The 20,404-nt window shown below is 47.9% G+C and overlaps 1 protein-coding gene across 8 annotated transcripts in view; it reads right to left on the reverse strand.

The window, feature by feature from the left end:
- GOLGA4 (golgin A4) overlaps positions 1-20,404 on the reverse strand; it is a 347,782-nt gene that overhangs the window by 229,749 nt on the left and 97,629 nt on the right. For 6 of the 8 annotated variants that reach the window (XM_063922575.1, XM_063922574.1, XM_063922579.1 and 3 more), the window contains one exon: positions 1,480-1,794. The exons of the other annotated variants lie outside the window; for them this stretch is intronic. In XM_063922575.1, the coding sequence (XP_063778645.1) occupies positions 1,480-1,794 (315 nt within the window). The remainder of the gene's footprint in view (positions 1-1,479; positions 1,795-20,404) is intronic. 8 annotated transcript variants of the gene reach the window in all.

Raw genomic sequence — 20,404 nt, forward strand, 5'->3', positions numbered from 1 at the left:
GGGGAGCTGTAGATGTAGCATATCTAGACTTTAGTAAGGCATTTGACACTGTCCCACATCGCAGACTGCTAAATAAACTTGAAAGTGTGGGGGTGGATTATAAAACAGTTAAATGGATAAGAACCTGGTTGCAGGATAGGAAACAGATAGTTGTAGTAAATGGAGTGCAATTTATGGAGGTAAATGTTACCAGTGGAGTACCCCAGGGATCTGTACTCGGACCAGTTCTCTTTAATATCTTTGTTGGTGACACTGCAAATGGTATTGAAGGGAAAGTGTGCCTTTTTGCAGATGATACAAAGATACGCAACAGGGTAGACACACCAGGAGGGGTAAAACAAATGACTGATGACCTAGCTAGGCTTGAAAAATAGTCAAGAACGTGGCAACTACAGTTTAATACTAAAAAAAGCAAAATCATGCACTTGGGTCTCAAAAACCCAAAGGCTAAATATAGTATCAAGGGTACTATAATGGAAACTACTGAGGAGGAAAGGGATTTAGGAGTCACTATTTCAAGTGACTTAAAGGCAGGAAAGCAATGCAACAAAGCAATGAGAAAGACAAGTCAGATGTTGGTTGCATAGGGAGAGGAATCAGTAGTACGAAAAAAGAAGTAATAATGCCACTGTATAGGTCATTGGTATGGCCTCATCTGGAATACTGTGTCCAGTTCTGGAGACCATATCTCCAGAAGGATATAAATACATTAGAGAGTGTACAAAGAAGGGCAACTAAAATGGTGCATGGCCTACATCACAAAACTTACCCGGAAAGGCTAAAAGATCTTAACATATATAGTTTGGAGGAGAGAAGGGAAAGGGGGGACATGATAGAAACTTTCAAATATACCAAAGGTTTTAACAAAGTTTAGGAGGGAAACATTCTTCACAGAAAGGGTAGTGGATAAGTGGAATAGCCTCCCATCAGAGGTGGTAGAGGCTAAGACTGTAGAGCAATTTAAACATGCTTGGGATAGGCATATGAATATCCTTACAAAGAATTAAGGTTCAAAAAGGGTTGAGATTACCTAAAGGATATAAAAAGGGGCAGACTAGATGGGCCAAGTGGTTCCTATCTGCCGTCAAATTCTATGTATGTATGTATGTATGTATGTATGTATGTATGTATGTATGTATATATATATATATATATATACACACACATACATACACACACACACACACACATATATATACATACATACACACACACACACACACACACACGCTTGCAATTATGTATAAATATGCTGGCTGCCCTATATTTTGTAACTAAGTCTACCTTATTTGTATTACTGCTCTGTATGGTGCTGATAAAACTTGTAGTACCCTACAAATTTATAACAGGGCATTAATAAGGTATTACAAATAATAAAAATAAAAAAAATGTAAATATTTAGAAAAAGAGGTTCATAATCTATTTTACTTTACTACCAGCAACTATGGGGAAAAAAAATAAAAAATCATATTACCATACCTCAGAATATTTCCCTCTGTAGTTGCCCAAGCTCTTCTCCATCCTACGCAATCGATGAAAAAGTTGTTCTCTGTTGAGCCCCTCCAGATTGCTCATTGATTCTTCTGCCTCACTTTCAATATCAGAGGGAGGATCAAACACAGGACCAGGACTGTCCAACTCTATCCGGTTTAAGGAGTCGCGAGAACCACTTCTAACAAGAGATTCTTTTGACGGAGAACGGAACAAAGTTTCCTTTACTGGGCTTCGGAATAGGGACTCCATTGAAGGGACACGAAGTTGAATCTTCTGTGCAAAAGATTGTCCCTCACTCTTCTGTAATAATGAAGAAACAAGCTTGTCAAAACAGGTCATTCATTGATGAATGGAATAAGTATATTCTCAGAAAACATTTTCAGGATAGTGTTTTATATAGGTAACCCTCAACAGGGGTTGGAACTTAAATAATTAGAGTTACGGTAAAAAAAAAAAAAAAAAAAAATTACCCTCATTAATTTTTTCTTTGAGGTCCATGGGATCCACAGTGTTGACCCTGGGGTATGCTTCGTGGAGACCAGGATCAGGTATTAAACAGCAAAGCTTTTGAGCCTCCCAGGATGCATTGGGTCCCTCTCCCCTCATAACGAAGACTGAAGTGCCTGAGCTGTGGGCAAGGTAACAAGCCTAAAGCAGGAGCTAGAGAGAAGAGAAAGAAGAAGGGTACACACAGGAAACAATCACTTGTAGGAGAAAGGAACTGCTGACAGAGAAGAGTAACCTATTAAAGCTAGGTGCGTCAGGGTGGGCGCACTGTGGATCCCATGGGCCTTGAAGAAACAAAAGAGTTAACAAGGGTAAGTTTTTCATGGTCTTTAAAGGGGTAACCTTGGGGATGTCCCAAAGCAGTTTCAATAAGAAGGGAACGCTCCGGCCAAAAGTTGCACCTGAGAGGCCAACGTATCAAATGCATAGAACCTAAGAAACGTGTGGGCAGAAGACCACGTAGCGACCTTGCAAAGTTTTTTTAGCAGACGTGCCATGGTTGGCTGCCCATGAAGGACTCACAGAGCAAGTAGAATAAGCAGAGACGGTACTTTGAACTGTAAGATCTGCCTGCGTGAAAGCCTGTGAGATGGTCGTGTGAAGCCAACGTACCAACATTTGCTTATTGGCTGGCCAGCCCCACTTGTGGAATCCATAGAGAAATAATGAATCTGTTTTCCAAATAGAACTAGTACCGTTCACACAGGTCTGTAGAGCACGGACCATGTCCAACGAAGCTTCCTCTTGTGAAAGGCCAGGTTATTAAAAGGCCGGTACCACAATTGGCTCATTGATATGGAACTTGGAGACTACCTTAGGTAGGTATCCCTGCTTAGTCTGAAGAATAGCCCTGTCATGATGAAAAATCAAAAAGGGGGGACTACAGGAGAGTGATCCCAAGTCAGAAACTTGTCGGGTTGAGGTAATGGCCAAGAGGAAGAGAGTCTTTGTGGTTAATAATTTGAGGTCAACAGTATCCAATGGTTCAAAGGGAGGCTGTTGCAAGGCCCGAAGAACCAAGGACAAATCCCTAGGGGCCACTGGAGGAACAAAGGGAGGTTGAATCCAAAGTACCCCTTGCAGGAAGGTATGGACATCTGGTAATGAAGCAAGTCTTTTCTGAAACCAGACAGACAGAGCAGAGACCGGTACTTTAAGAGAAGCCAGGAAGAGGCCCATGGTGAGGCCCGCTTGTATAAATGCCAGAAGTCTAGGAATCAGAAATACCAGAGGATCATAGTGGCGATGAGCACACTACTGAAAGTAAGAGTGCCAGACGTGGTAATAAATGTGTGCTGAAGCTGGTTTCGAGCCTGAAGCATTAACTGCAGTGGAAAACCCTTTATTCTTTAGGATGATTAACTCAAGAGCCATCCCGTCAAAGACTAGCAAACTATGTCCGGGTGTAGATAAAAGTTCTGGTCGAAGAGGAAGGAGGAAGGGCACATCAAAGGAGAGACACTGGAGATCTGTGAACCAATGACGCCTGGGCCATGCCAAAGCCACTAGGATGTACCTGCCACCTTCCTCTTTGAATTTGCATAGTACTCTGGGAAGAAGAGATACTGGAGGGAAGAGATAAGGCAGATTAAAAGTTCCCCAGGACTGGTAGTATATCCATGAATGTTTTGTCAGAATCTTGTGTTCTTGACCCGTTCATGGGTACCTTGTGGTTGTGTCTCGAGGACATAAGGTCCACGATTGGAAGACACCATTTGCTCACCAGAAGCTGAAAGACATCTGGGTGTAGAGAACACTCACTGGTGTGCACATCCTATCGACTGAGGAAGTCTGCTTATACCCGAGGGATGAAGATCACAGAGATGGCCAGAAGATAGATTTCTACCTAGGCAAGAATTCATGCTACTTCCTGCATTGCTGCGGCACTGCGAGTGCCCCCTTGCCGATTGATATAAACAATTGATGTGGTGTTGTCCTGAGCATTTTCCGTGACTCTTAAGAAATGGCATTGTCATCTGGAGATGATGGTGGAGGACCTCTGGAGAATGTGCTAGAAGAAGGAGGTTGTCCACGTAAGGGAGTATATGAATTCCCTGTCATCGAAGATGAGCAGCCATCACTGCCATGAGTTTGGTGAACACCCTAGATGCTGTGGAAAGACCAAAGGGTAGGGCCTGGAACTAGAAATGCTGATGGAGGACAGCAAATCAGAGGTATTGTCGATGACAGGGTGCTGCTATAGGTACATGGGAGGTATGTATCCTGTATATCCAGGGGGACCATAAAATCCCCAGGCCGCATAGCCAGGACTATGGAACGAAGGGTTTCCATTCAAAACCTGGGCACTTTGACGTATTTATTCAGTAATTTTAGACTGAGGATGGGATGATGATACCCACTGTATTTTTGAACCAAATACAGCGTAGAACAGGACCGCTGGCCCTGTCTGGCCCAAAAAGATATTTGCCTTTGTATGGAAGTGCTTCCAGAGCTTTCTTAGTGTCAGAATCTGACTTCCAGGAATGAAGCCAAACAATACAGCATGATGATACAGAAGCAGACAAAGTCTTACAGGACAATAGAGCAGTTTCCAGAGCGGCTTACCAAATGTAATAGGCGGCATCTCTGATGTTGGCAATTAAAGACAGTTGATCCTTGGTTGCTTCCGAAGGAAAACTGCTTTCACATGCATCTGCCCAGTTTTCCTTGGCTTTAGCCACTCAGGCCATAGCTGTGGCAGGTTTTGCTGTGGCACCTGTAAGTGAATATAAAGATTTAAGACACGTGTCCAATGGACGCTGTTGGAATCGGAAGAATGGAACTTTTAATTAAACGTGTCACATGAGCATCCACAGTTGGTGTGTTTTCCCATTCTGTACAATCAACGGATAAAAAGGAGGAGATCAGCCTTTATGGAACCATAAAATTCTTGCTAGGAGTTTTCCATGCCTCATTCAGAGCCTCAGAAAAATTATCTGTGTGTGGAAACTCAGCTATTACCATCTTCTGTCTTTTACACAGAGGATCATTACATTTTGGGTCCAGTTCAGTATCCTCCAGCTGGAGTGAGAATATAAGCATACTAACTAAAGCACCCACAGAAAATTTGTACTGTACCTCTTCCTCCCCAGAGGGGGAGTCTGCATCAGAGACCTCAGCCTGATCTGAGTGGCGTAGACTGTAAGGATGGCACAGCTTAGTGGCAAGTATGTGTAAGCACTGTCACCTGGCCCTGTAACATATTCTGAAATGCAGCCGATGAAACAGACAGACTCTGTATAGAGTTGGAGAATAAGTCCAACCAGCAAGAAGTGACGGATGGGACTGGCATGAACTGATAAACAGGCCGTAATAGCTGTGGGAGACCAATACGGGGAGCCACAGATCGGGTTCCAATATGGTCAGCAATTTTTGTCAGCATGTTAGAAAACGAGACCCATGGAGGCTCTAGAGCTGGGGGAGCTGATGGGCTGGGGGCACAAAAATAGGATTTTGGTACTTACCAGGTAAATCCTTTTCTTTGAATCCATAGGGGGCACTGGAGTACTCTTGGGATATGGACGGTGTTAGCAAGGACTGGGCACTGAATATTCAAATTTCAGTAACTCTCCTCCCCTCCATACTCCCAGAATACCTCAGTGTTTTTTTCCTGAGGCGGACAGGATAGAGAGGATGAACAATGGAGAATTACCTATAATATTATAACATAACGGACAACAATAAAGTTGACAAATAACGTAACTGACAACTAACCAGTTGACACCATAACCGATAAATCGGTGAGAATGTGTTACCATAAGATCCCCTGAACTTACCACAACCAGGTAAAACTGCGCTGGGTGGGCGTCCAGTGCCCCCTATGGATTCAAAGAAAAGGATTTACCTGGTAAGTACCAAAATCCTATTTTCTTTTTCATCCACTAGGGGTCACTGGAGTATTCTTGGGACGTACCAAAGCTTCCCTCGTGGGCGGGAGAGCTGTTTGGCACCTGTAACACTAGGCGGCCAAAGCTAGATGCTGATGCCGCAAACGTATTAAACTTGTAAAAGCGCACAAACGTGTGCACTGATGACTATGTAGCCGCACGGCAATTCTGCGTCGTAGAAACCCCACGACCAGATGCCCCTGAAGTTTCCACAGAACGTGTGGAATGAGCCGTTACTGATGTAGGCGGCTGTAACTTAGCATGAAGGTAAGCCTGACGTATGGTCAGTATAATCCATCTGGATAAGGTCTGCTTAGAAGCTGGCCAACCCATTTTTGGCAGCATCCTAGAGAACAAACAACATATCCGTCTTACAAACTGTAGACGTTCGGGATACATAAACGCGTAATGTGCGTACCACATCCAAAGTTCCAGACTGCCCTGTTAACACAGGAACTACTATTGGTTGATTGATGTGAACATGTGACACTACCTTTTGCCAGAAAGCGGGATTCGTACGAAGCTCCGCTCTGTCATCATGAAACACTACAAACAGTGGCTTGCATGCCAATGCACCCAAATCTGAAACACGCCTTGCCAAAGCTAAGGGTAGGAGAAAAAATCATTTTCCAAGTGAAAAACTTAACATCCACTTGATGTAAGGGTTCAAAGTATGAAGCTGTACAAAATCTAAAACCAGATTCAAGTCCCATGGCGCTGTAGGTGGAATGAACGGAGGCTGTACTCTGAGAACACCTTGCAGAAAAGGTGTGTGAGGCGGCAATAGAGCCAATATTCTTTGAAAGTAAATTGACAAAGCAGATACCTGCACCTTTAGTGTAGATAAACGCAGTCCTCCATCTAACCCCGTTTGTAGAAATAACAAAAGACGGGATAACTTGAAAGATGATGTCGGAAACTTCCGAGCTTCACACCAACCTATATAGGCACGCCAAATCCTGTAATAACTGGATTTTTAGCACGTAACATGGTTGTTATAACCGATAATGGAATGCCCTCTCTTCTTAAGAGGGCGGTCTCAACAGCCACCCCTTCAAACGCATCCGCGCTAAATCGGGGTAAAGGAATGGACCCTGTCGTAACAGGTCCGGACGTAGCGGAAGCAGCCAAGGATCGTCTGCGAGTAAGCAACAGAGAGAGCAGCGGAAACGGTGGAAACAGATACCCGAGGCTGTACGGCCACGCAATCATGAGAACATCCACTACCACTGCCTTTGGATCTCGCGTTCTGGACACATACTGGCTTTTGGTGATTGTGGCGAGATGTCATCAGGTCCACTTGAGGGTAACCCCACCTCTGGACCAACATGTGAAACACTTCTGGATTTAATGCCCATTCTCCTGGATGAAAATCCGGATGGCTGAGATCATCCGCCTCCCAGTTGTCCATTCTCGTAATGAACACTACCGGCAATATCACTTGGTGATGTTAGGCCCAATTGAGGATTCGAGCTACTTCCCGCATTGCCATGCGGCTTCTCTTTCCCCTTTGTTTATTGACGTACGCGACCGCCGTTGCATTATCTGACTGCACTTGGACAGTCTGAGACCGAAGCAAGTGCACTACTTGTCGTAGCACATTGTAAATTGGTCGGAGTTCTAGGACATTTATAGACAGCAATCTGTCGTGATCCTCCCAGAGACCCTGGAGCTGACAATTTTGAACTACAGCTCCCCAACCTCTGAGACTCGCGTCTGTGATTAGAACTATCCAATTCCAGACGCCTAACCGATTTCCTGCGGTTAGATTGTGTACTTGGAGCCACCAGAGTACAGAAACACTGGCCCGTGGAGACAATCTCACCCTCTAATGAATCTGCAGCTGCGAGGCCGACCACTGTGCGAGCACATGCAGTTGAAAAGGAAGTGAGTGAAATCTTCCGAACAGAAGTGCTTTGAAAGCCGCCACTATTGTGCCTAACAGGCGAATGCACAAACATACCGAGGCTTGAGCACTAATCGTACCAGATGACGAATAGTCTGTACTTTCTGTTCTGCCAGACAAATTCCTCGATCTACCGTATCGAGAATCATTCCTAGGAAATGAAGTAGTTGAGACGGAATCCGATGTGAGTTCTTGAAGATGACAAACCAACCCTGCTGAACCAGCACATTGTACCTTAGCAACGCATGTTGAAGGCGCATTTGGTTGAGACGGAGCTTTGATGAGCAAATCGTCTAAGTACGGAACTATTATCACTTACAGGAATATGAGATGAGCCATCAAAACATACATCACTTTGGTGAATACCCTAAGCGCTGACGAGAGGGCAAACGGTAGAGCCTGAAACTGATAATGGATCTGCCGTATTGCAAACGCAAGAACCTCTGATGAGGTGGCCAAATCGGAATGTGTAAGTACGCATCCTCGAGATCCAGCGCAATCATGAATTCCTGTGGCTCTAAACCTGCAAGTACTGTCCGCAGAGATTCCATCTTGAATCCGTAGTAAATATGCAATATTGGCCTGACCAAGCCATCCGGTTTTGGTACCACAACAGACTGGAATAATAACCGTGACCTTGTTGGTGTACAGGGACCGGAATCAAAACTGCTGACTCCAGCAGAGAGTGAAAGGCAATTTACCGAACCGCCCTCTTGCCGTCCTACACAGGCAGTCCTGTGTTGACAAACCGCAGAGGCGGTAGACTGTCGAACTCTTATCTTTTAACACTAAATTGCGGATCCACCCATCTGTGGATATCTGCAACCATGCCAAATGAAACGTCTGAAGGCGTGCTACCACAACTGGAGAACCGAGATGGGCTGGGAGCCCGTCATGCCACTGGCTTGCCGGTGACCTTAGCGTCCGGACGACTGGCGTTGGTTTGTTGAAAACCACTTCCTCGACCTCGCCTACCAGGCGTGGCTGCATAAGGTAATGCTTCTCTCGACCTTTGCCTCCGCCTGCTAAGGATGCAGCCAGAGCTCTTGTCGTGCCACAACGAGTGACGCTGAAAGGCGAGAACTGACTAGGCAGACGTCCGTAGAAGCTGTACATAGATAATCAGCAGATTTGATCAGCGAGAAGCATAAGGTGGACGTTTTGTAGGGCGGACCTGAGTCCTGTTATCCAGACAAGCAACGCCGTAGTTACCCAAATGCCAACCAAACACGGTCGAAGCAAGACCCCTGCTGCTGTATACAGCGACTGTAGCACAGCTCCCATGGAGATGTCACTGACTGTGGAAACGGGTAACTAGACTGAAATCGGCGAGGTTTAGAAACCTGTGTATCAGGATCCTATTAACATCTTATTTAGAGAGTCCACGCTGGAGATCTGTGGCCTAGTAAAGACCACCTTATATATTGTCAGAGCCTCTTCAGTCCCTGTAAACTTCAGAGACTGACGCACCCACACTATCTGACTGCTGATCTATTCACCCTTCTCACATTCATCTTGCGCAGTTAGGCCTGGCATAGAATCGTCAGGATTGCAACATAGCAGAAACTGGGAATTTATAAGGCAAATGAAAACTATCTTTGCAACATAGGAGATGAAATGGGAGTATAACATATACTGTGCACGTGGTAGAACTCACCGGGAACCCACTGGTACAGACATTGCAGTGAAACAACTTTTCCATCTTTGCTGGTGACTGACTTATTATGTAATCAGACAAATAAATAGACAAAGACCAACCAATTCCACCTCAGTAAAATTGCGAAAATGTGTAGATGGTCAAAGTGCAGTGCACGTGGCCAGACCATAAGAAACCTGATTCAAAAATTCCTACCAACACCCCTGCGCCATCCAGTGGAGCAGTGTTGTAGGACAGGAACGTTCTGGAAAAGAAACAGAAAGTATGATTAAAATGGCCTCCAGCCATGTGCTTATAGTCAAAGAACATATAGCATATTTCGTTACATGACCATATATATATATATATATATATATATATATACATACATACAGTATTTTATATACATTTTCTATGGTATAACATTGTCTATGGTATAACAAGTGCTACACGAATGCATATATAACACAATGCAGCCCCTTCTTTAGCATAGGCTGTGTATTGCTGCTGCTGTGGCATAATCTCCCCCCCCCCCCCCCCCCCTGCAGCTGCGCTACAAGTAATAGGGACAGGGAAACTCCTGACTGCCCAGCATGAGCCCACTAGTTACTAGAGGGCTGTTTTACAGGGACAGACCGCGGCAGCAGTGTGCACTGACCGCGGTCTGAGTGATCTGAGGCGCCGGCATCTCCCCCCCCCCCCTGCTACCCCCTTAGGGCTGAAACACACTACACGGTTTTTGCCGGATGGCAAAAAGCCGGACAAACTTTGTCCGGCTTTCTGCCATCCGGGAGAAACCGGCAGTGTCTATCACACAGGACGGCTTTGAGCCGTGTGTGATGCTGTGCGCATGCGCAGCATCAGACACGGCTGCAGAAGAAACCGTTGTGTGTGAAAGCTCCCCTTCACACACATGGTTTACTGGCTCCAAAGACGGCCCGGCGGCCGCCCGGCCGCCGGACCTTCCAGTGGTGAGACCCGGCTGCAACCCGGCAGCCGGGTCGGGGCCGTGCAGTGTGAAGGGACCCTACCCCTCACACTGTTAACTACAATGCCGGCACGGGAAAAAGCTTTCCGGCTTTTTCCCGGCCGGCAAAAACCGTGTAGTGTGTTTCAGCCCTTAGCGTGTGCAGGGAGCGCTGGCCGTGCTGAGCTGCCGGCCGTTATTGAGACAGACCGCGGCAGCAGTGAACGCTGTCCGCGGTCTGAGTGGTTACCTTCCCCTAAGCCTCCGGCCGTTACAGGAACAGACCGCGGCAGCACTGAACGCTGTCCGCGGTCTGATTTACAGGCAGGGAGCGCTGAGAACGGCGCTTGCAGCGGCCGTCCAGCGCGTCCCTCGGAGCGGCAGACGGGAATAGGGGAGCGGCGGCGGTGAGCTGATAACAGCGGTGGCGGGGACGCAGCAGCGGGATGCCTGGGGCGACGCACAGAGCAGTCCCCCCACACGGCGGGGCGGCAGCGTGAGCTGACCGCCCCGGTCATAAATACCTTGGTTCCTGTGCTCTGACGGGGCTTCTACAGCAAGCTCTGTTCTGCATTCTCAGCTGAAGTAGCTGATGTACTTGGACTCTGACGGGGCTTCTTCCAGCAAGCTCCGTTCAGTCCTTTCTGCAGCCTCAGCTGTTGTTAGCTGAGCTGCTTGTGGCTGTGAGGGGGCTCCTTTGTGAGGCCCGACACGCCAAGAGCTGCACGCAGCAGCTTCTGTAATCCTGGACCCATAGCTTTTGTGGAAGCTGGGAAAGGATTGTAATATATAAAAAATAAAAACAAAAATGTTTAAAAGTAAAAAATGTATGTCCCCCTCTGGAGGTCCACACTTGTGCTTCCTGTCCATGTGAGCACCGAAAAAACACTGAGGTATTCTGGGAGTATGGAGGGGAGGAGAGTTACTGAAATTTGAATATTCAGTGCCCAGTCCTTGCTAACACCGTCCATATCCCAAGAGTACTCCAGTGACCCCTAGTGGATGAAAAAGAAACAAGCAGTGCACTGACCATCCTGTAATAAATCCTGAAGTAAAACCTCTGTGTTATAGGTCTTACATAATATAAGAGTAGAAGCTCCAGACTGTGTAGCTGCCTTGCCTTTGTTAGACATAACTACAAGGAATGTACACACACAATATGGCAATGTGCAGCTTGTAACGGAGAATAGTATGTGACAATGAGCCTGCACAAATACAATAATTTGCAATGTGTGGCGAGAGTAAACCCTGTACACAACAGTATTCAAGTGTTACTGTAACAAGAAAGGTACAGGGAAAGCAATATAATGTACAGAGAAAAAAGTACAGACAGCAGCACTAGCATAAGTCACATACAACGCAGAAATACAATTTAACTGCTGTGGGCACTGATATAAATGACCCAGCTATTAGAAGAGAGCTAGTAGGAAACAGCACTGTGTATAACCTGACTCCAAAGGTGAGGTACAGATGGAGCCACGCTAGTCGTGGCTCCGTCTGTTCCTGGGCGCACCGATCGACTACAACGTCTCCGTCCGGGTGGGCGCACCCGTGACGGAGACGCACCTCATCCACTAGAATGGGAGAGCGTCTCCGTCCTGTGTACGTGCGTCCGTGACGGAGACACGCCCTATTCTATTGAATGGGAGAGCGTCTCTGAACTCCCGGCGGGGCTAGGCGGACGGAGCGCCTAGTCACGCCGGGAGTGCACGTCTGCGATGGAGCCACACAGATGAGCGCGGCTCCATCTGTATACAGGGAGACTAAACCCAGTATTCCCAGAAACCTGCAGAGCTATTGTAATGGCTGCTCAGCATCTCTGTGAGGAAGGAGGGTGAGGGAGGAGCAGCCCAGGGTCTGAAAACCTCAGCAGAATGGTGCCCTGGGCTGGGGAATCGCTGACCTCCCCTTGCTGATATCCACCACCGGCTCCCTGGCCTGTCATAATGTTCCCCAGCACCAGTAACGTTAAGCCCTGGTGGACTAGTGGAGCCCAAGGTCACGCAATAGTCTGGGACCAGATCAGCACCACCGGTCTGTCTCCCCGGACTGGCCGTATAGGACTGCTGTGCTCACGGGTCCCACAAGCAGGAATCTGCCTTACCTTGTCCCCCATGAGTCCGGGTGCAGTCCGGGGTGTCCCTGCATGCCCCTGCTAGCGGAAGGTGCCAGGGTCCGGCTGAAATCACCTAGCCGTGGCTGGTGTTGCTGTGCTGGTGATGGAGCAGCAGTGCTGGTGTCCCATGGACTGCTTAGCGCTGCATGCTCAGTAAAAAGTAAAAAAAAAAAAAAAGTAAAAATGTAAAACCTTGGGCTGCATCATGCAGCTCCACTGTTCATTGGTGACTAGCTCCCGCTGGCACCAAGCAAAAACTGAACTGTGGGGAGAGTATTAGAGGAGAGGTACCTAGTGCATCCTGGGAGGCTCAAAAGCCTTGCTGTTCGGTGCCCGATCCTGGTCTCCACCAAGGTTAACCCTGTGGAGACCATGGAACCTGAAGAAGAAATAACAATAACAACCTTAAAGATTAAATGTAATATGTTCACAAAGCATTTATTGTTAAATATTATTCAAGAAGGCACATCCAACCTGACTTTTCCATAACTTGTGCAATATATAGCAGCTATAAAACAATGTCACTCATCTAGCGCATTTCCCGTACATACAGTACTGTAATACTGTGCATATTCCTATCCACAACTATGGGGGTATGAGGTAAAAATAAGATTTTACTTACCGGTAAATCTATTTCTCGTAGTCCGTAGTGGAGGCTGGGGACTCCGTAAGGACCATGGGGAACAGACGGGCTCCGCAGGAGACAGGGCACTTTAAGAAAGAATTTGGATACTGGTGTGCTCTGGCTCCTCCCTCTATGTCCCTCCTCCAGACCTCAGTTAGAGATACTGTGCCCGGAAGAGCTGACAGTACAAGGAAAGGATTTTGGAATCCAGGGCAAGACTCATACCAGTCACACCAAGCACACCGCATAACTTGTGATAAACTTACCCAGTTAACAGTATGAGCAACAACGGAGCATCAGATCAACCCTGATGCAACCAAACATAACCCTTATTTAAGCAATAACTATATACAAGTATTGCAGAAGAAGTCCGCACTTGGGACGGGCGCCAGGCATCCACTACGGACTACGAGAAATAGATTTACCGTTAAGTAAAATCTTATTTTCTCTAACGTCCTAGTGGATGCTGGGGACTCCGTAAGGACCATGGGGATTATACCAAAGCTCCCAAACGGGCGGGAGAGTGCGGATGACTTTGCAGCACCGAATGAGCAAACACAAGGTCCTCCTCTGCCAGAGTATCAAACTTGTAAAACTTTGCAAAAGTGTTCGAACCTGACCAAGTAGCTGCTCGGCAAAGCTGTAATGCCGAGACCCCTCGGGCAGCGGCCCAAGAAGAGCCCACCTTCCTTGTGGAGTGGGCTTTTACTGATTTTGGAAGCGGCAATCCAGCCGCAGAATGAGCCTGCGGAATCGTGTTACAGATCCAGCGAGCAATAGTTTGCTTTGAAGCAGGAGCACCCAGCTTGTTGGGTGCATACAGGATAAACAGCGACTCAGTTTTCTTGACTCTAGCCGTTCTGGCTACATAAACCTTCAAAGCCCTGACCACATCTAGTAACTCGGAATCCTCCAAGTCAGGAGTAGCCACAGGCACCACAATAGGTTGGTTCATATGAAAGGATGACACCACTTTTGGCAGAAATTGTGGACGGGTCCGCAATTCTGCCCTGTCCATATGGAAAACCAGATATGGGCTTTTATGTGACAAAGCCGCTAATTCTGACACACGCCTAGCTGAAGCCAAGGCTAATAGCATGACTACCTTCCACGTGAGAAATTTTAACTCCACGGTTTTGAGTGGCTCAAACCAGTGTGACTTCAGGAAACTCAACACCACGTTAAGATCCCAAGGCGCCACTGGAGGCACAAAAGGAGGCTGAATATGCAGCACTCCCTTTACAAACGTCTGGACTTCAGGAAGAGAAGCCAGTTCCTTTTAAAAGAAAATGGATAAGGCCGAAATCTGGACCTTAATGGAACCCAATTTTAGGCCCAATGTCACTCCCGACTGTAGGAAGTGAAGGAAACGGCCCAGCTGGAATTCCTCCGTAGGGGCATTCCTGGCCTCACAACAAGCAACATATTTTCGCCATATACGGTGATGTTGTTTAGCCGTCACGTCTTAGCCTTTATCAGCGTAGGAATAACCTCATCCGGAATGCCTTTTTCTGCTAGGATCCGGCGTTCAACCGCCATGCCGTCAAACGCAGCCGCGGTAAGTCTTGGAACAGACAGGGCCCCTGTTGCAACAGGTCCTGTCTTAGAGGCAGAGGCCATGGGTCCTCTGTGAGCATTTCTAGCAGCTCTGGATACCAAGTCCTTCTTGGCCAATCCGGAACAATGAGTATTGTTCTCACTCCTCTTTTTCTTATGATTCTCAGCACCTTGGGTATGAGAGGAAGAGGAGGAAATACATAAACCGACTGGAACACCCACGGTGTCACTAGTGCGTCTACAGCTACCGCCTGAGGGTCTCTTGACCTGGCGCAATACCTCTGTAGCTTTTTGTTGAGGCGGGATGCCATCATGTCCACTTGTGGCAGTTCCCACCGACTTGCAATCTGCGCAAAGACTTCTTGATGAAGTCCCCACTCTCCCGGGTGGAGTTCGTGCCTGCTGAGGAAGTCTGCTTCCCAGTTGTCCACTCCCGGAATGAACACTGCTGACAGTGCTCTTACGTGATTCTCCGCCCAGCGAAGAATTCTGGTGGCTTCCGCCATCGCCACCCTGCTCCTTGTGCCGCCTTGGCGGTTTACATGAGCCACTGCGGTGATATTGTCTGACTGAATCAGGACCGAAGCAGGGTCTCCGCTTGACTTAGGGCGTTGTATATGGCCTTAGTTCCAGGATATTGATGTGAAGGCAAGTCTCCTGACTTGACCACAGACCTTGGAAATTTCTTCCCTGTGTGACTGCCCCCCACCCTCGGAGGCTTGCATTCGTGGTCACCAGGACCCAGTCCTGAATGCCGAATCTGCGGCCCTCGAGAAGGTGAGCACTCTGCAGTCACCACAGAAGAGACACCCTGGCCCTGGGGGATAGGGTGATCAGCCGATGCATCTGTAGATGTGATCCGGACCACTTGTCCAACAGATCCCATTGAAAGGTCCTCGCATGGAACCTGCCGAAGGGAATGGCCTCGTATGATGCCACCATCTTTCCCAGGACTCGCGTGCAGTGATGCACCGACACCTGTTTTGGTTTTAATAGGTCTCTGACCAGTGTCATGAGCTCCTGAGCCTTCTCCATCGGGAGATAAACCCTCTTCTGGTCTGTGTCCAGAATCATGCCCAGGAAGGGCAGACGAGTCGTAGGAATCAACTGCGATTTTGGAATATTTAGAATCCAGCCGTGCTGTTGTAAAACTTCCCGAGAGCGTGCTACGCTGATCAACAACTGCTCTCTGGACCTCGCCTTTATGAGGAGATCGTCCAAGTATGGGATAATTGTGACCCCTTGCTTTCGCAGGAGCACCATCATTTCCGCCATTACCTTGGTAAATATTATCGGTGCTGTGGAGAGACCAAACGGCAACGTCTGGAATTGGTAATGACAATCCTGTACCACAAATCTGAGGTACGCCTGATGAGGTGGATAAATGGGGACATGAAGGTATGCATCCTTTATGTCCAGAGACACCATAAAATCCCCCCCTTCCAGGCTTGCGATGACCGCTCTGAGCGATTCCATCTTGAACTTGAACCTTTTCAGGTATATGTTCAGGGATTTTAAATTCAATATGGGTCTGACCGAACCGTCCAGTTTCGGTACAACAAACATGGTCGAATAATAACCCTTTCCTTGTTGAAGGAGGGGAACCTTGACCACCACCTGCTGAAGATACAATTTGTGAATTGCAGCTAACACTATTTCCCTCTCTAAGGGGGAAGCTGGCAGGGCCGATTTGAGGTATCGGTGAGGGGGCATCTCTTCGAATTCCAGCTTGTATCCCTGAGACACAATCTCTAGTGCCCAGGGCTCCACCTGGGAGTGAACCCACTTGTGGCTGAAATTTCGGAGACGCGCCCCCACCGGGCCTAGCTCCGCCTGAGGAGCCCCAGCGTCATGCGGTGGATTTAGTGGAAGCCGGGGAGGACTTCTGTTCCTGGGAACTAGCTGTGTTATGTAGCTTCTTTCCTCTGCCCCTGCCTCTGGCAAGAAAGGACGCACCTCGGACTTTCTTGCTTTTTGTGATCGAAAGGACTGCATTTGGTAATACGGTGCTTTCTTAGGTTGTGAGGGAACATATGGCAAAAAATTTGACTTTCCAGCAGTAGCTGTGGAGACCAGGTCCGAGAGACCTTCCCCAAACAACTCCTCACCCTTGTAAGGTAAAACCTCCATGTGCCTTTTTGAGTCGGCATCGCCTGTCCATTGCCGAGTCCACAGGACCCTTCTGGCAGAAATCGACATTGCATTTATCTCTCATATATAGGACAGCGTCTTTTATATGCCCCAGGGTCATTAATATAGTATCCTTGTCCAAGGTATCAAGTTCCTCAGATAAGATATCCGTCCATGCTGCTACAGCACTACACACCCATGCCGACGCAATTGCCGGCCTTAGTAAGGTACCTGAATGTATATAAATGGACTTCAGGGTACCCTCTTGCTTTCTATCCGCAGCATCTTTTAGGGTGGCCGTATCCTGTGACGGCAGGGCTACCCTTTTGGATAAGCGTGTGAGAGCTTTGTCCACCCTAGGGGAGGATTCCCAGCGTAACCTGTCCGTTGGCGGGAAAGGATACGCCATAAGCATCCGTTTGGAAATCTGCAGTTTTTTATCTGGAGATTCCCAAGCCTTTTGACATAACTCATTTAGCTCATGTGAAGGGGGAAAGGTCACCACCTGCCTCTTTTCCCCATACATATGAACCCTCTTGTCAGGGACTGGGGTTTCCTCTGTGATGTGCAACACGTCCTTTATTGCTATAATCATATAACGGATGGCTTTAGCCAATTTAGGCTGTAACTTTGCATCATCGCCACTGGAGTCAGAATCCATGTCAATATCTGTGTCAACAATTTGGGATAGTGGGCGCTTCTGACACCCAGACGGCCTCTGCGACATAGGATCAGGCATGGGCTGAGACCCCGACTGTCCTAAGGTTTCAGCTTTATCCAACCTTTTATGCAAGGAATTAACATTATCATTTAAAACCTTCCACATATCCATCCAATCAGGTGTCGGCGGCGACCCCACATTAATTTGCTCCCGCTCTGCTTCCACATAGCCTTCCTCGTCAAACATGTCGACACAAGCGTACCGACACACCACACACACACAGGGGATGCTCTTTTTGAAGACAGTTCCCCCACAAGGCCTTTTGGAGAGACAGAGGGGTATATGCAATTCACGGCGAATCGCGGCAAATTATCGCCGTTTTTTAATTCGACACAATTCGACAGGTGAATTCCGGCAGGTGGCTGCCGGAATTCACCATATTCAATGAAAAACGGATTCGACAGTCCCGCGGGCGAAAAACGGTCGATTTGCCGGATTTTGCCGCGAATTAAAAAAACGGGAAAAACAAGGAAAAAAATGGCGTGGGGTCCCCCCTCCAAAGCATAACCAGCCTCGGGCTCTTCGAGCTGGTCCTGGTTTTAAAAATCCGGGGTCAAAATTGACAGCGGATCCCCCGTATTTTTAAAACCAGCACCGGGCTCTGCACCTGATGCTGGTGCAAAAAATACGGGGGACAAAAAGAGTAGGGGTCCCCCGTATTTTATACACCAGCATCGGGCTCCACTAGCTGGACAGATAATGCCACAGCCGGGGGTCACTTTTATACAGTGCCCTGCGGCCGTGGCATTAAATATCCAACTAGTCACCCCTGGCCGGGGTACCCTGGGGGAGTGGGGACCCCTTCAATCAAGGGGTCCCCCCCCCCCCAGCCACCCAAGGGCCAGGGGTGAAGTCCGAGGCTGTCCCCCCCATCCAAGGGCTGCGGATGGGAGGCTGATAGCCTTGAGAAAAATATCTTAATATTGTTTTTTCCAGTAGTACTACAAGTCCCAGCAAGCCTCCCCCGCAAGCTGGTACTTGGAGAACCACAAGTACCAGCATGCGGGAGAAAAACGGGCCCGCTGGTACCTGTAGTACTACTGGGAAAAAAATACCCAAATAAAAACCGGACACACACACCGTGACAAGTACAACTTTATTACATACTGCCGACACACACATACTTACCTATGTTGACACGAAGCAGTCGGTCCTCTTCTCCAAGTACAATCCACGGATACCTGAAAATAAAAGATAATTATACTCACCTTCCAGCGTCCAGAGATACATCCACGTCCAGAAAATAATCCAGGTACTTGGCAAAAAAAAAAAAACGCAATGACCCGATCCTGCGGACTGAAAGGGGTCCCATATTGACACGAGACCCCTTTCCCCGAATGTGCCGGGACCCCACGTGACTCCTGTCACTGAGGTCCCTTCAGCCAATCAGGAAGCGCTACTACGTGGCGCTCACCTGATTGGCTGTGCGCTGTCTGTGCTGTGACAGCGCATCGCAAAGCCTCTCCATTATATTCAATGGTGGGAACATTGCCGTCAGCGGGGGGGTTACCCGCGGTCAGCCGCTGACCGGCGGGTGACCCCACCGCTAACCGCAAGGTTCCCACCATTGAATATAATGGAGAGGTTTTGCGATGCGCTGTCTGAGCTCAGACGCGCAGAGCCAATCAGCAGAGTGCAAGGACATTGCACTCGCTGATTGGCTGAAGAGACCTTTCAGTGACAGCTGTCACGTAGAGGTCTCTGCATTCGGGGAAAGGGGTCTCATGTGTCAACATGGGACCCCTTTCAGTCCGCTGGCACGGGTTTTTGCGTTTTGTTATTTTGCCAAGTACCTGGATTATACTCTGGACGTGGATTTATCTCTGGACGCTGGAAGGTGAGTATAATTTTTTAACAGGTACCCTCGGATCGTCGGAGACTGTGGCAGTCGGCGTGTCAACATAGGTAAGTATGTGTGTGTCGGCAGTATGTAATAAAGTTGTACTTGTCACGGTGTGTGTGTCCTGTTTTTAATTGGGTATTTTTTTTCCAGTAGTACTACAGGTACCAGCGGGCCGTTTTTCTCCTGCATGCTGGTACTTGTGGTTCTCCAAGTACCAGCTTGCGGGGGAGGCTTGCTGGGACTTGTAGTACTACTGGGAAAAACAATATTCTGACATTTTTCTCAAGGCTATCAGCCTCCCATCCGCAGCCCTTGGATGGGGGGGGGGGGGGGGACAGCCTCGGGCTTCATCCCTGGCCCTTGGGTGGCTGGGGGGGGGGGGGGCCTTGATTGAAGGGGTCCCCACTCCCCCAGGGTACCCCGGCCAGGGGCGACTAGTTGGATATTTAATGCCACGGCCGCAGGGCGCTGTATAAAAGTGACCCCCGGCTGTGGCATTATCTGTCCAGCTAGTGGAGCCCGATGCTGGTGTATAAAATACGGGCGACCCCTACTCTTTTTGTCCCCCGTATTTTTTGCACCAGCATCAGGCGCAGAGCCCGGTGCTGGTTTTAAAAATACGGGGGATCCCCTGTCAAATTTTTCCCCGCATTTTTAGAACCAGGACCAGCTCAAAGAGCCCGAGGCTGGTTATGCTTTGGAGGGGGGACCCCACGCCATTTTTTTCCTTGATTTTACCGTTCCAGCTATAAAAAAAAATAAAAATAAAAAATATTTTAAAAAAATATATAAATAATACTTGTGCCTCCAAAAAAGACAAACCAAGTACCTAATCCCTTCTAATATAAATAGATATGCTATTACAAAAAAAAACATGTTTTACATTTTTTTTATTGGTTTCACCCTCCAAAGTATGGCGGATTGAAAATGACGAATTTACTGTCTAAAAGCACTGTTGTCGAATTTCCAAACTTGAATTGAATAGACTTTGGTCGAATTGCAGCATGTGTATCAT

The sequence above is a fragment of the Pseudophryne corroboree genome, chromosome 5 (assembly GCF_028390025.1).
Source record: "Pseudophryne corroboree isolate aPseCor3 chromosome 5, aPseCor3.hap2, whole genome shotgun sequence".
Taxonomy (NCBI): domain Eukaryota; kingdom Metazoa; phylum Chordata; class Amphibia; order Anura; family Myobatrachidae; genus Pseudophryne; species Pseudophryne corroboree.